Source organism: Neolamprologus brichardi, chromosome 1, assembly GCF_056152115.1.
Source record: "Neolamprologus brichardi isolate AB-2024 chromosome 1, ASM5615211v1, whole genome shotgun sequence".
Lineage (NCBI taxonomy): Eukaryota > Metazoa > Chordata > Actinopteri > Cichliformes > Cichlidae > Neolamprologus > Neolamprologus brichardi.
This window is the reverse complement of record NC_142104.1, coordinates 30,232,321-30,247,818: the sequence shown is the minus strand read 5'-3', so window position 1 is coordinate 30,247,818 and position 15,498 is coordinate 30,232,321. Positions and strand designations below refer to the sequence as shown.

Here is a 15,498-nt window from a genome sequence, read left to right as displayed (position 1 = left end):
AGTACTGTGCTGTCCACCAAATATGTGTATCTTGGGTATAACCTTACTTTTCTACTACATAAATGTTTAAGATAAATCGTTAATAGCTCACTGAGAGAAAAACTAAATTATAATCTTTTTTCTTGTTTAGACTAAATTTTAAGACATTTACATTTTCCAAAACACTTGGGAGTTTCAAAGAGTTTAATTTTGTGTAATTTTGCATCAGTTTTTTATTAAATTCAGTTCATGAGAAATATGCATGCCCTCACTATGCCCAAAATTTTGACTGGTATTGTATTGGGCACCATCATGAATTAAAACTAAATAGAACAAAGTTCCTCATTTTGAGTACTGATATACAGTACTATCCCAAAAACTTGGGTTTGGGCATTTTGCTTCTAATTAATCACAACATCCAAAATATAACAAGGTATAAATGAAGTCTTTTGCATAATACTGCAGTGCATGTAATTAAAATGGGAGAAATTTATGCGGTAACAGAAAAATTATATTTCAGTTTTTGGGGGTGGAAAGTGGGTCCAATGACAGGTCTCTGCAGTGTGATGGACCGTCCAAATTACCCAGAACACCACTGCTGCAGAATTTTCTAAGAGGAGAAAAAAAAACAAAAAAACAAAAACAAAAACGTAGGACCTCGGGTGAACTGATGTCAGTTTAAAGCTAGTGGGTATCTAACAACGAACACTTCTTCCCCTAATTTGTATTATTCAGCATAGTTCAATCAGAGCTACACATTTTAAATGAACCTGTGGACACAAAGCACCCAACTATCGCTACTGCTCAGACATGAAGACAACACATGAAGATGTTCAAGGGGTCCAAACTTAAAATCAAAGGTTGCTATAAAATAGCCAATTATTAATGAAAAGTCTTTTCTCAAGGTCATCCGTCTTACCACTGTGGAACGTCACTCTTACACACACACACACGAACAGATTAACATCTCCTCCCACACAGTAACTCAACATGAAATCTGAGCACCACAGATGTCAAAAGAAACTTGTGTGGAAGGATGGGTTCATTTTTTGGCAAAGACATGCACAGAAATAAACTCACACTCACACACACAACACAGTGAAACGGGGGGGGGGGCAAATCCAAAAAAAGCAAAAGCACAAACAGGAATTCTTCCTCTATGGGAAAAACAGGTATGAGTAGATGCCAATCAAATGTGTTGTAAAGATTTTCGTAGTGATAGAGGAAGACGTCACACGATGAAAGGAAATGATTCAGAGGCAAACACGAGAGACGAGCGGAGAGGGTGGACAGAAGGACGATGAAGTCTGAACCATCATGAGTGATTCTACATTGTCATGCCCTTCTGTGAGATGAGACGCAGTTTCTTTGCAGTAGAACTGGTCTCTTACCTGGCTGTGCATGAATTTAAGGTTGATTCCCTCCAGTGTGACCTGCAGTAGTCCACCTTCACCAGTCTTCATGTCCTGGACGGGGAACTCGCCGCCCAGTTCGGGACCTGAAGGATGGACACAGGAACAGGAATGTCTGAAAGCTTGTCACATGTTCTTCTTACCTTAAACAACCTGGAAGTACTTGGAAATTTCAAAACTGCAGCAGTGCTTTATTAAACACTAGGTCTGTCCATGTTTTGTGTTATTATCAACATATCTATATCTATGCAATACTGACTGCTCTAAAATATTAAATTAATCAAAATAAAATACTATTTTGTACTACTCAACAATCAAACTCTCAAAAGAAACAATGTCCATGTTAAAGAGAATAATGAATGAAATAAAATGCAAAAAGGAGCCTGTGGTTGCTCTAACTCACTCCATACCTGGTTTAATGCTTTGCTGTCTTGCTGCAGCCCTTTCCATACTGTCTTTAACACAGTAGTAGAGTTCACGACACTGGAAAGCAATCACAAAGTTACTCGATTTTAGAATCTTCTTAAGTCAATTTAACACAAGAGATGCAGACACAAGAAGCCTCTGACCTTTTTGGTATAGAACTTATTCAGCTGCGTCTCTTGGCCGTTGCGTCTCCAGAGACACAGCACCTTGGTCTTGGGGCAGTAGGTCATGTTGATGAGTTTCTCGTACCACCAGCGTTCATAAACGGTACCGATGTTGCTGCGCAGGACTATGCAATCATCGCAAACCTGGAACAATAAAGCACAAGTAAAGTAAGCACACTCTTTTTTATGTTCAGGAAAGTTTCAGACACTCTGAGACCATTTGATATGTTAGAAAAATATCCTTTGCTACAACCTTTGCGTTATGCTACAGGCACACTGGTGAAAACAGTGGTTTAAGACCACAGCATGACCTAAAATTACTGCGACTGTGTAATGAGCTCCCAATCTCATCTATGAAATGGTTACGTCAATGGTTGCCATCTTCAAAGCAACTTTAGTGCACCAATTTGGCAGTGAAATGGACTCAATCTGCTATTGGTTGGAGGTCAAGTCGGCAGTTACACGAACACCATTTATAATAATGTGAAAATTACAAATCTGTTGCCATTTGCATACACAGAAATGCACATCGTCTACTTACATTTAGAGTGTAGCCAGAACCTCAACCATCTGAAATTACTTCACAAATAGTGACACAGTTGCTGCATTACAGCAATTTAACTGCAAAATAATATAAGCACTCTGCAAACTTGCTTTTATCTAGGACCAGTGTAACATTTGAGTCCCCTGCTGCAAAGAGATACACAATCTGTCTGAGTTTGATACAATCAGACCAAGTCAGAAAATGATTGTTTGGAGATCGGTTGTTCCCAACAGGCAACCTGTGCAATTGTCCGGAGGTTGACGGCGGTTACGTGCTCAACCTGTGAGCAAAAAGTTGTAACTAGTAATCAATCTGACAAACCACAAATTCTTCCTAGTCACAAGCAGAATGCCCTCCTATTTTTACTCTAATGTGACCAAGTCATTAGGGAGACGGTACACATAAAATGCAGACTTTGCATACCTCCATGAAAAAGATGTCTCCTGTAGTATCAGTGCCAGCATGAACAACAAATGTTTGTTTCTTGATGTGACGGCTTCCGCTGGGCCTGATGGACAGCTCTCGGCCGTTCTGCAAATGTAGTTCAGCACATATTTCATCAAAACAATGAACTGAAGTTTAACTGGGTGAAATAAAACTAATACAAATGTTTACCATTTGAGCCAGTTTGTCAAGTATCTCGTTGATCTCTTGGCTATACGTGAGGCCGATGTGGGACTTGCCCATCAGGCGCCTCACTTTCTTCCTGATGTCATTTTTGGTCACCTACATGAAAACAAACAAACAAACACAAACCTCAAAGGTTGAGATAATCACAGGGAAACAAAAAATTGTGTATATTAACAAACAGTTTTACTGTGCTTTGAATGAACTGACAAAAAGCACTCCATACTTTCATCATTAGCATGTATGCAATCATGTTGTGCAGCAGGGTGGCCAAAAGTCTGTCTTCATCATCCTCCAGGCGCTTGCGGTCATGTTCTCCCAGTGACAGGTATCTGTGTTGACATGCAACACAGAAGAACTTATTTACAGTCCACAATGAGTTCCATGGAGTAGATATGAAAACAGTGATGCAACATAGTGAAAAAACTAAGACCAAGAAAAGAGAAAAAAAAAAAAAAAGCATGAAAATTAACATAAATCACACTGGCTGAACTAAAACAATGGCCAAGTGGAACCTTTCAATCATCTCCTGGGGTCCTTGGTCCATGCCCATGCCCTCACGCTCCAACATAACAGCATCTAAGAAGGCATCCTCCCAGAACTGCACCTGGTCCCAAAGTGTGGAGCGCTCCTTACCTAGAAACATCAAGAAGACAGATGAAGCTCCCCAAAATTTGAAAATCTTCTCTGTCTGCACCTTGGCTGGTAACATATTAACACAAACTACACCACATGCAGCCACAAGTGCAAGCTCTTTCGAAGACTTACATACATTTCTATAACAGGAGAAAATATGCGTGTATCAGGGTCTGATACATGCTGGTCGTTAACACATCTTACACACAATAAGGTTTACTGGAACATTTGGATCAGCATAATTAAGCGCACATCAAAACAGGTCCAATGAAAACTAAACCAAAATGGTTTAGTTAAAAACACACACACACACACACACACACACACACACACACACACACACACACACACACACGGTACAGTTTTGTCTGCTGTAGCTTTTAAGTGCCGTTTTTGTAACCTTTCCAAAATAACAAGTTAGTGGAGCTTTTTTTTTTCCCTTTAGCCTCAAATTAGTTGCTTTCACTTTCCATTACATCATTTTTTCTCACCCCTATTACAATGTGGTAATTGGTCACTAGGAATCTTGACATTTAACAGTATCACTCACCAGCTGGTTGTTTGAGTGTGTTCAGCTGGTAATTACATCTCTAACAGCACTTAAAGGCAACACTCATCCAGTGTGCAAACCCATGAAATGTTAGGCTGTTAGGTTAAAATAAAAGTTAGACGGAAAATGTTTGTGAACAGAAAAAATCAAAGAAACATTAACTAAAAGCTCCTAGTTTAACTGTGATCTTCCTGTGAGACATCTTCCTTTTGCTTACATGCTCTACCCCTCTGTATGTTTAACACAGATGTGCAAGGAAAAAAGAAAACCCCACAGAGATTAAACACAGAGCTAGCTGGGGTGAACCGTGGATACGCTCCACAAACACAAAGGAATTAAAGGGCAAAGGCAAGAGATCAGCCCTACTTAGTGAAAAGGTTTCCATGGCAGCATCCTCTAGTTGATCCCAAACGGAGCTCTTATCACGGCCTGGAAGAATTCCCCATGAGGAGCAGCAGGAGGGAGAAAAAGCAGCAAAAGCAGGAGGGGGTTAGGCGAAGAGGTGAGTAGGTTTAATGGCAACAACAAAAGCGGAGCGAGTCGAAACCCACACGAGAGGAACAAAAACAAGGAGAAATGGACAGAGCAAGCCCAGATATTCACAGATCTAGAACTTGGCTGGCTTGTTATTTTATAAACAGCACTCAAGGAGATGAAACACTATCTTAGGTTCTTACTTTAGTTTGACATTCTGTTTTGTTACACAGAGTCACAATTAGATACCATTTTTTCTGGTGTTCTAAATTACAGTCATTCAGAAAAGTGCCACGTTCAGGGGTGTTAATTCATCAGCAAAGAAAATTAGTCATTTGCACACGTTAGGAAGGAGTGACAAATTAAAGGAAAAACCTGGCAGAGAATAAAGCATTTCTATCTTAATAATGGGAGTGATCAAAGATGACAATTGTTCCAGCTATAAGGCCTTGTGGGAGGGGCTTCACAATTAGAAATATCTGTATACGCTTTTATATAAAGTTACCAAAATTTTAACCGAATGTATATCTATGGAGATTTTGGACTCCATTGAGTCCAAAGTCAACACCATGATGAAAATGTAAAATGTAAATGTAAATGTGTATGCGTTAGTCCCCGTAGGGAAATTACTCCTCTGCATTTAACCCATTCACCCAGTGAAGCAGTGGGCAGCCACCAATGCAGCGCCCGGGGAGCAGTGTGTAGGGACGGTACCTTGCTCAGGGGTACCTCAGGGTAGCTGTTCAGTGGAGTCGAACCCCCGACCTTCCGATCATGGGGCAACCACTCTACCTACTGAGCTATCCCTGCCCCAAAGCATCAAATGAGGGAATGTTTTTTGGAGGAGTGATGTCTGAGCCTTCAGTGGCGTTCCAGACACTTGAAGAATCAATGTAGAAGTAGTAGCATGTAGTCGGGTACTACTATTATTACAATTATCTTTACAGTTTATTTTATTTTTTAGACAAAACAAAACAGCTTTTAACCTTTAGCTGTAGTTTACTGGTTTGTAGCATTTAACATTACATAATCCTAAATCATCACATGTCTGACTTCTGCTTTGCTCTATTATAAGCAACTCCCAAATTAGTGAAAGTTCACTGTGATTACATTAACTGGCAAACCAAATTAGGAAGTTGCGCAAGTTAAAGTAAGTAAGGGGTAACTGAAAGTGCTGCCGTCTTTACTTTAGTGGAAGGACCAATTTTAAGTTGTTAGTACAGCAACAAAGAACAGAAAGCAAGTTTTTACCAAGCATCAGCTGTTGGAGCAAACTGTAAGAGAAAGCCTTAGAACAAGAGAGCAGGAGCCTACCCAGCAGGCCTTCGAAAAGGTAAATCCTCATACTGGTGTCCTCGATGGGCTGTGCAGGTAGCACCTTTGCCAAGGCAGGTAAATGATCTTTTACACCAGGTTTCAGAGTGTGGGTCTTCCCCTTTGGAAAAAAAGACAAAGTGAATCAGAAGTTATTGCAATCACCCCAAATATGTTCGCAAATGTGCAAATATAGAAAACTAGCTTAAATTCATTTAAATACTTTGACACCACTTGAGTTTTAACGCAACACGAACACAGAATTGCTGGAAGCTGTAGGTTTCCTTAGTTTAATCTTAGTTAAAGAAACAAAAACTATTTTCCACTTCAACTTTTTCAGGTTTTAACCTCTACTGGTTGTAACTGAACTTCAACTGAACCTTGAAATCCCACCAAGGCCCAGTACCTTTTGTGAAGCTTTCACTTATTTTAACTTGTGAAGTCATAAACACATTTCCCCAACAGTGAGTCCTTTACTTACAAACACTGAGCTGGTGGCTGGGTTGGTTTCAATCTCGCTGTCAGAAAGAGTCCCCCTGGACTGAGTTAAATGGGGGGCGGTTCTCCCGCCAAGGCCATCGCCTGCTGTGCTGCTCAGATCACTGTCAGCTCCGAGAGTCTCTCCAGAGCTATTGCTTATCTACAAAGTAAGAACCAAGGTGTAAGAACAATACAGAAGTGGGGAAGGTTTATTCTTGGGAGTATTTAGTTACTAAAAAACATAAAAAAAATTTAAAAAAAAAGCACAATCACGCAAAATAAATTAAACAGTTATGCAACATATTCCTCATCTTAACCCAGCACTACACCAGTTTTAAAAACCACCTTAATCAGAAATACCTTGAAATTATGTTTTTTTCTGTGTACTTTTATCAACCTCTCACATTGTGGAAGAATTTTGGCCACAACACACTTCTTTACTCTGATACTGCTGTTTCTGTTCATTGAGGTTTATGTGCATTTCTCCTATGCACAGGTCTGATAAAGACCAGCCACATCATTTCAATCATAGTGAGGTCTGGGCTTCAACTGGTCCATTGCAACATCTTAATTCTTTTCTTTTTCAGCCGCTATAGATTCACTGCTGTGCTTGGGATCATTGTCCTACTGCCCTACAAGCTTTAGCTGGAGAACCAATAGCCTTAGATTTGACTCGATGGTATTCAGTGACTGTGAGGTGCCCATTTTTATTCTTCTTAACATCACTGTATGATGACTACATGTTTTTAAATGGTTGCACTCTTTGAGAATGACATCTGCATCATTTTTATATAATTACTTTTGTTCATGGAGAGGCTGAAAACTCATCATCTAAGGACATTTGGCATTTTCAGTCTTCACTAAATCTATAACCTAGCAACAGCAACATCACAGCTCTCAGAGGACTGGTTTGTTTGATTACAGCTAACAATATGCTAACACATACCACCCACATTTCTTGCTTCTTTTTTTTTTTTAATTACTTTGTAGGTGGAATAAACAGAAATTTAGTGACTAATATCTGAGTTGGCCATGCCCTACCACTGTGCTGGCCTCTGACTCCTGGCTGGTGCTCCTTGTCAGGATCGGTGGCTCTGAGCTTGCTACAGATTCAGTGTCACTCTTCTGTAACCCAAAAGAAAAAAACAATACAGTGGTATTTTTATATTATTAGTAGTATTTTTAAGGGAAGCAGTTTTATGACATTTAAGGAGCAACATCAAAACTTGAATACTACAAGAATTACAGGCTCTGGCAATAACATATACAAAGACTGGGGAATTAGATTGAACTATTAAGCTTTTATTTTTTAAACCTAGTTTAATCTTCTCTCTGCTTCACACAGGTTTTCGCACAGTGCTGCATATACAAACCTGAGATCCAGATGTTACACTCAGGCCACTATCAGCACTGATTTGGGACTTCTTCTCCTCTGCATCTGTCACCTGGGGGCGCTGCTGCTTTGCTCCTTCTGACCCTGCAAAATAGGCATGATTATAAGCACATTTTCATGAAGACAACTACGCTGCCTTCTTACCTTATTCAGAGCCGCCTCACTCAAAGCCAGCACAGCACAGCGACACTGACGCTACATCCATCTGAAGTGCCAAAGCCTCAATTTAAACACTGCATTGCACTTGTGCACAGCAAAGCATACAGTATAACGCTAGCTTATCAAAGTTTGGTATCAAAGACTTGGTGCCATAACCTCACTCTAGCTAAAAAATACTGTAAGAAGAAAAATTAATAATTCCTGAATCTTAAAAAAAAAAAGTTCTCTAATTATTTTATTTTTATCTTTCCATATAAAATACTGGTGTTATTATGGAAAAAAAAAACAGCTTAAGTTGTTCAAGACCAGACAGAGAAAAGACAGAAGGGGCAAGCAGAGTGCAGTAAAATTGGGAAAAAGTTACAAATGAAAACAAAACTGCCAGAGCGTGTGACATTACGTCTCAGTCAATGCTGCAAATGTGGCCCAAGTTACACCAAAAACAGACACAGGCAGTTAGGCATGCAGACAAACTGATGGACGGTAAAGGAGACATTTTCTGTTTCAAGTGTGATTTGCAATTTGTTCCGTCACCTCCGCAGGTGCAGATGGTGACAAGTACATCCTGACCCTTCCTTGTTCCTTTTTCATTCCCCTCCCCCCCCCGGGATTTTGTGACATTTAACTTTTCTAACATTTCATAAGGCTTTTAAGTGTACCTGTGAAATATTGGCTGCAAACACACAGTTTACAGAAAGCCACTTGAAACTGGAAAGAATACAGTTAAAAGAGGAGGACAGGGCAGCAGGTATTCATATCTGTTCATCATAATGCATGTTTGCAAGGAAAAAGAAACACACTGGTAAAACAAAATGACATATTGCTGGAGCTAAAGCCAGTAACTAAAATGAAATTCCCATTTTTTTTTAAATGTCAATTAAGTTCCACAAGATTTTGGAAACAGTCTCTATTAAACACAGCATGGCATTTTTGAAAATAAAAGGCTTTCTTTTCCCTAAAAGTATTGTATTTGTGTAAAATGCTTTAGCCTTAATTATTTTACAGAAAAAAAAACAACCTGATACACATTTTATTTGTAAGAGTAAAATCAAGACCTGTGTAACTATATTTCTTGGGTTATTCTCCTTCATTTCTTTTTTATTTATTCATGTATAAAAGATCCTGGTAAGTTTGAAAAGGTAGACAGAAAGCGGCAGGAAAAAAAGGTCAGCAGCTGAACACCCTAATCCTTTTTTTTGGTGTGTGAAAAGTCTCTTACTCTGTTGTTTTTCCATAGCTTTTTGCTTATCCTGGTGCTTGCTCCACAATTCTACCCAAGATGCATTGCAAGCAAGGAGAGAAAGACAGAGAGAGAGTCAGAGAGCTGGTTGAAAAGGCATGTATGGTGGATGAGCATTCAAATCAAAAGCAAAACAAAGTAAGCATTGAGAATCTGTCAATATTGACGGGAGGTATTTTGTAATGTTTGCATGTAGCTCTGCTTTAATCTGGAACATTTTAAAAAATAGAAAAAGAACTGTTATTTTTTTACATTGAATCCATCATGTGTAACAGCTACTAAGGGAACATTACAACACACCCGTAGTTCCTGGCACAAAGTCCTGGAGAGCCACACAGTGACGTCAGAATGAGCTTTTGCTCCAATTACAGGCCACTGATTTGCATTTATTGCATTTGTCTGGCTCTCCAGAGCACAAGTAAGACAGCAAGAGAGAGATCAGGAGATAGAAAGAGTGAGAGAGATGGTTGATTTGGAAAAGAGCATGGGATGAGGTTGAGAGGCCGATTAGCCAGCATGTGAAATGGAGCAGTTGCAGAAGCAGAAGAAGGATGCAAGTCTCACAGGTTTCTGTAGAATTGAAGGTGCAGCTTCTAACAAGAAAAGAAGGGGGTATGGGTAGGAGAGGCGTCAGGGTGGTTTAGCTGAGAAAGTCCCCTGTATACAGACCCAGAATAACTTTTGGAAATTGAAATCCTGAAGAGATTATTAAAGATTTTTCCAGTTACTTCCATCTGGACCAATAGAAAAGCTTCTTAGGTGACGTTTGCATTCTTACTGGGACTGTTTACTGGGGAGTGATTCTTCCACCCTCCATGCTGAGAGCAAAGGGAGCTGCTATTTTCTACAGCACGCCTTGCAGAAAACCTGCAGTGAGGGCAGTCTCGACTACTGATGCGCATACCTCTGGTTTCCCTCATCCACTACTGCAGATTTACGTATTGGAAGACCAAAACAATGACATGCATTCAAGGTGCCGAGAGGCTAACGACAGAACTCTGGGAAGGAGGCAAACAGGGGCACAGATGTTTAAGGGAAGGGAGACAAGCACACGCAGTCCAGGCTGAAAGACAGGGATATATTCCAGACACTTTGCAAGGCTTTCATCATGTCTGCAACCAAGGCCTCATTCTGAATTTGAATTTTGAAAATCATCTAAGCAGGACATTATTGTTATTATTGTCGTTTTGTTTGTTTTTTAGTTTGGCTGCCCACTCTTGCGATTATTTTTAGTCAAATGTGTGGAATATTATTGCCCTGCAAGAATCTGAGTCTGGGACAAGTGAGGGGATCTTTCTTTGAGACGGCTGGAGGAGGGGAGGGAGACTGGTATTAAGGGTGATGAGCTTGTAGGGGGAGGGGATTTTTACAGTGCACATGCAACCGGGCTGGAGTGGTGTACACACCAATCGAGGCAATAAAGTTCTCCTCATTCAGACTCCGGGTATCAAAATGGCGGGCTCCTTTGCCCGTTGTGTGGTGTGGCAGCTGCAGGTGGGGAATATTCAGAAGGCCCTGAGGTCTGGCAGTCTCCATACGACCAGAAGGACTCTCTTTACTCCCTGGGCTGCCAGCACTGTCTGTGGGGCTTCGCTTGCGCTTTTCTGGGTCTACCGAGTTACGGAAATTAAGGGGCCAAAAACAGAGGTCATCAAAATTACAGAAAAACAAAATAAGCGGCGGGTTAAACTGGGAATCGATTAAAAGTAAGAAAAATCACACTTTTAGTGCTTCGAAGTCTAACATGCAACACAAAGCTTAATATAAACAGTGCAAAGACGGACACGTGTTAGTAGCACAGGCTCGCTGCCGTTACACTCCTCAGCACAAAGAATCTTAAAAAAGCTGAGAAAAGTTAAAAAAAAATAAAAATAAAAAAATCCTCTAACTCACTCATTTCCACTCTTCCGTGTTAAAAGCATGAGACATACCTTTGGTTTGATAATGTGTACGTGCTATTTCCAGCAGGCTGAATACACTGGCCATTCCCCCGAGGCCTGCATTAGTGTAGGAGTGCTCCAGACTGGAAACGGTGCACTTCAAGATGTCCAACATGCCTTTGTACACCTTCCTGTTCACCTCCTGGGAACAAAACACAGTAACATGGTTTCTACTGAAAACCTCAATAGAAAAATACAAACAACACTACAAGCTTCCATCGTCAAAGACTATCATTTCAAAACCTTAAACAAGTCTCAGTTATTAAAGGCAAACAATACTTTGAGCAAGTCCCAGATTGAAACACTTCATATATAATATATAATCTCATGGAATTATTATTCCAATAGTTATATTCTGAAAATTTAAAAAACCCTCAAAGTTCACTGTTCTTCTAAGTGTTTATACACCATAAAAACATGCCGGATAAGTTGCTCTCGAAAATCTTGTGTGATGGAAGCAGCTGCAGGAAGCCAACAGTGTGACGAACTCAAAGAGTACCAACCAGGGATGGGTGGAGAGGGCAGAAAGGATACCATAATGTTATACATTAATGTATGTATACATTATGGGGGGCTAGGACTCTTATTGAAAAGCTGTTCTTTCTTTCTTTCTTTCTTTCGTCACTTTTTGCAGTGATTATGTTTCAAACGAAATAACGACCGCAAGTGAAAAAGGAGAAGAAATCCTACAGCCAAGCACTTTTAACAGATAAGTGCTTTAACATGCTGCAGAGTGGTGGAACTGTGGTTAGCTTATTTTGTTGCATCTGTATATGCAAAAGCCTGGCAGGTTGACATCAAACACAGCAGAGCCTTAGAATACTGTTTCAGAACTTCCTTCTATATTGTTCTGGCTCAACACTGGACCAATTCCAAATGTTTTTGTCCAGATTAATCATTTAGACTAAACAAAATGAGAAAATATAGCCCAGGTTTAAAATACTCCTGGTACAGGCAAGAACAAAGATCTCACCACATCCCGAATGATCTCCTGCCTGGCGTCTTCCTCCGACTGGACGGCTCTGTTCAGCTTACTCAGCACAAACACACGAAGCTGCTCGTTCTCCAACAGGCGGCGCACCTTTTTCATATTGAGCCAGCCCACTCCCTGACCATCCAGAACACTCTGCACTACTTCCTTAAGGAACTGCTGGTTCTCACTGAATGGACATAACACAGGTTCAGTCACACTAAACACAGCAATTACACAACAATTAAAATGCATCCAATCTAAAGCCTTTAGCTTAACAAATACAAAAGAATTAAGAAATACTTTTAATCTAAAATCGTTTACTACCTCGTGTTGTTTACCCGGCCCTGAGGAGAGGGCGATTCTCTTTTCACAGTCGGACTGTGTTTGATCACTGAAGACTTCTGGTCAACAAGTGCTCGAGGTGCGCGTGCGCCTGGAAGAACAACCACGACAATTATGTTTCTAAAACATCACAAAACAATAACACACAAACTACAAACTACTAGCTCGCTACACAGAGGAGCACTGGATTAGACTCACACAGAGGCACTTGCTAACCAGGAATTGTAATCCAGGGGGAGGGGGGAGAGCTTTCAAATCAGATTTTTATAAGATTCAACATCAGATAGGAAAGAAAGCAGTTTACATCACTTTGTGAAGAGGACAAACACTGAAGGTTATCTACTGCTGAACACACAAATTACTGGCGTTGCTAGAGTCTATTATTACAACAGGAGAAGTGAAGGACAAATCAAACAGGGACATGGTGCAGACACTCTTCTTCTCTTGCTCTCTACACACAAACACACACAGGAGTCCTAATGGTGCTCTTGGTGGTGGCATCACACATTAGCAGAATAGTGATTTGAGGTCAGTGGGAGGACAGTGTGTAGCAAAACTACATCAGTGATAACATGCATGAAGGAAAATAAAGACGTGAGTGGATGGATACCACAATGCAGTAGATGTTAGGGCTGTGGAAATCATTTTATCATTGTAGTATAAAATGATCAAAAAAATGATTCAAGTCCAAGGATTGCAATTTCCATCCATTTTTAAACCTTTACCTAACTGTGTGTAAGAAACCTAAACGCTGTTACACATTCAGCCATTTCAGACAAAATAACTTCCACTGATCTGATATTTTATTATTGTTTTTCTATTCCAGCTACACCGTGTTGACTCAAACTACACAATTCAAACAGCCTTTCCTAATAGCACCCGCTCCTTCTACGACTCACCCTGTATGTGCCGGCGTTCATGCTAAATACTAATGTGCGACACACCTGTTTGGTTATGTCAGTTAACAATTCCAGTAAAAATTATTCAAACACAACAGGTGCATTCTCAACAACACTGACCAAAAAAAAAAAAAAAAAAAAGCATTAAATGGAGCTATTTCACTATAAATGTAACATAGAAATAACAAAAAATAGGCATAAGTGGAGGAAGCTTGACATTGTGTTCAGTCTGGTGGCCCAGTTCTAAAATTGGTCAAAGGTTCCTTTCATTTGCTCACAGAGCATGCTGGTTCAGACACAGAAACTCTGCTGTGACTCATCTGCAACTAAAATGGCCAGTCATGCTGTGGCAGCAATAACCAACAATATGAAAGGATGCTGTCCATTATAACCACACATACAAACATAACACACTGGAGCGCATCAAGCTTCAGCAGTTTTTAAGACTGGGCTGGGTGAGGAGCATCCCCCTAAAAGAAGGGGATGGAAATCTTTCTTTTTTCTTTCATCACAAGCTGGTTTACTTCCACTTCTATATGGCAGTGGGGATCTATTGTTTATTTCTGTTGTTGAAGTTTTATTGGAGATCGATGCTGCGACTGCACAAGAAGAATTTTTCAGCATGCTTTAGTCTGAAAACCAATAACTCATAGCTGTTCTTTCAGTTTTCTTTATGATTTATTGTGGAAGGGATGGCAGCTGAAGCAGCACTTGAAACACGGGGAATTTTCAAGTATGATGAATGTTGCTGCAGGAAGAGGGTGGAGACTGCGTATGGACTCTGTCCACTGTGAATATGAACAGATAAGTCTGAGGCCACATGAAAAGAAGCTTGTTGGAAACTCAGTTGAGTCTCCGGATAGAGAAGCTTTCATAATTTTTTGTTTGTGGCTTCTTAAAGAAGCTAGAAAACAGGGGTAAAATGCTCAGAAGACCTGAGTAAAAAAAACAACAACAAAAAAAAAAAAAAAACAAAGCTGGAAGTGAGATCAATCTGCATACCAGTCTGAAGCCTGGAAATAATATACAACTGTAAAAGCAGGTCAGGGTACAATCATCGGTCAGATTTTTGCACTGACTGAGCCAGGTGGAATAACAAATTCTGTCAATAAATCAGAAACACTGATTCATCATGATACAAATGAAATAAATCTGTAAAAATATAACTGGTATAATTTTAAGATATTATTTATAGTTAAGATATTATTTGTGGATCAGGTGACAGAGTTGGTTGCCCCACCATTATCAAAGGAATCAGTGGGTTCTCATTCCTAGCATTCGTTTCAATGTGATGCAGCTCCCTGTCTATTCCTGGGAAGCTTTTCTCATTACACATATCCTGATTGGCTGGTGACTGCAAAGTACACCCTGCATAGAGCTCTACTGCACAGTCATTATTCAAACACCTCTTCTTGTTTCGATATGTTTTATAGGGTAGCCAGCTTATCCATCCATAGGCAGGTGTGCTTAGCCAACTTCTCCATCACCAGGCACTAACTGCCTTTTTGCTTCACCTCACCCTGAGCATGAGCCTTCGCCGTAGGCTGGGACATCCCACCATTTAGCTATGCAGTAAGGTAGTTTCTTTGTACAGTTTAGTATGCCAGCTAACACATGCTGTCCTCTTTGTCAGTACTGTACTTTGGTTTGTTCTGTTGTTGGTCTGTCTGAGAGTGGCCACAGACCATTTGTACGATATGCTCTGCACTTTGCCTCTCATCAGAGGGAGGACACTTTTGCCTCCCTCTGATGAGATCTCTGTAGGCAGACGGGCCATCCTTTGACAGCCAGCAGACTGCAAACATGCTAACCCTGCTGGACAATAAATTCCGGTTTACCTGCCCACAGCCAGCATGCCAACAGATGATGGAGTTCTGGGCCGACTATACCTTGGCCCAATGTAGTAACAGAAACCACCAGATCAATTTAAAAAATGAAGAAATTGT

The 15,498-nt window shown here is 40.3% G+C and overlaps 1 protein-coding gene across 14 annotated transcripts in view; it reads right to left on the bottom strand.

Annotated features, from left to right (window-relative positions):
• Positions 1–15,498, bottom strand: part of madd (MAP-kinase activating death domain) — a 46,309-nt gene that overhangs the window by 8,837 nt on the left and 21,974 nt on the right. For 8 of the 14 annotated variants that reach the window (XM_087840809.1, XM_087840833.1, XM_087840817.1 and 5 more), the window contains 17 exons: positions 12,636–12,744; positions 12,312–12,498; positions 11,330–11,480; positions 10,805–11,008; positions 9,378–9,428; positions 7,980–8,083; positions 7,648–7,731; positions 6,608–6,766; positions 6,127–6,247; positions 4,705–4,767; positions 3,668–3,788; positions 3,379–3,484; positions 3,141–3,251; positions 2,949–3,056; positions 1,961–2,125; positions 1,802–1,874; positions 1,371–1,477 (listed from right to left, as the gene is read on the bottom strand). In XM_087840809.1, the coding sequence (XP_087696935.1) occupies positions 1,371–1,477; positions 1,802–1,874; positions 1,961–2,125; positions 2,949–3,056; positions 3,141–3,251; positions 3,379–3,484; positions 3,668–3,788; positions 4,705–4,767; positions 6,127–6,247; positions 6,608–6,766; positions 7,648–7,731; positions 7,980–8,083; positions 9,378–9,428; positions 10,805–11,008; positions 11,330–11,480; positions 12,312–12,498; positions 12,636–12,744 (2,024 nt within the window). The remainder of the gene's footprint in view (positions 1–1,370; positions 1,478–1,801; positions 1,875–1,960; positions 2,126–2,948; positions 3,057–3,140; positions 3,252–3,378; positions 3,485–3,667; positions 3,789–4,704; positions 4,768–6,126; positions 6,248–6,607; positions 6,767–7,647; positions 7,732–7,979; positions 8,084–9,377; positions 9,429–10,804; positions 11,009–11,329; positions 11,481–12,311; positions 12,499–12,635; positions 12,745–15,498) is intronic. The other 6 variants (XM_087840814.1, XM_087840836.1, XM_087840822.1 and 3 more) reach the window with 5 other exon arrangements.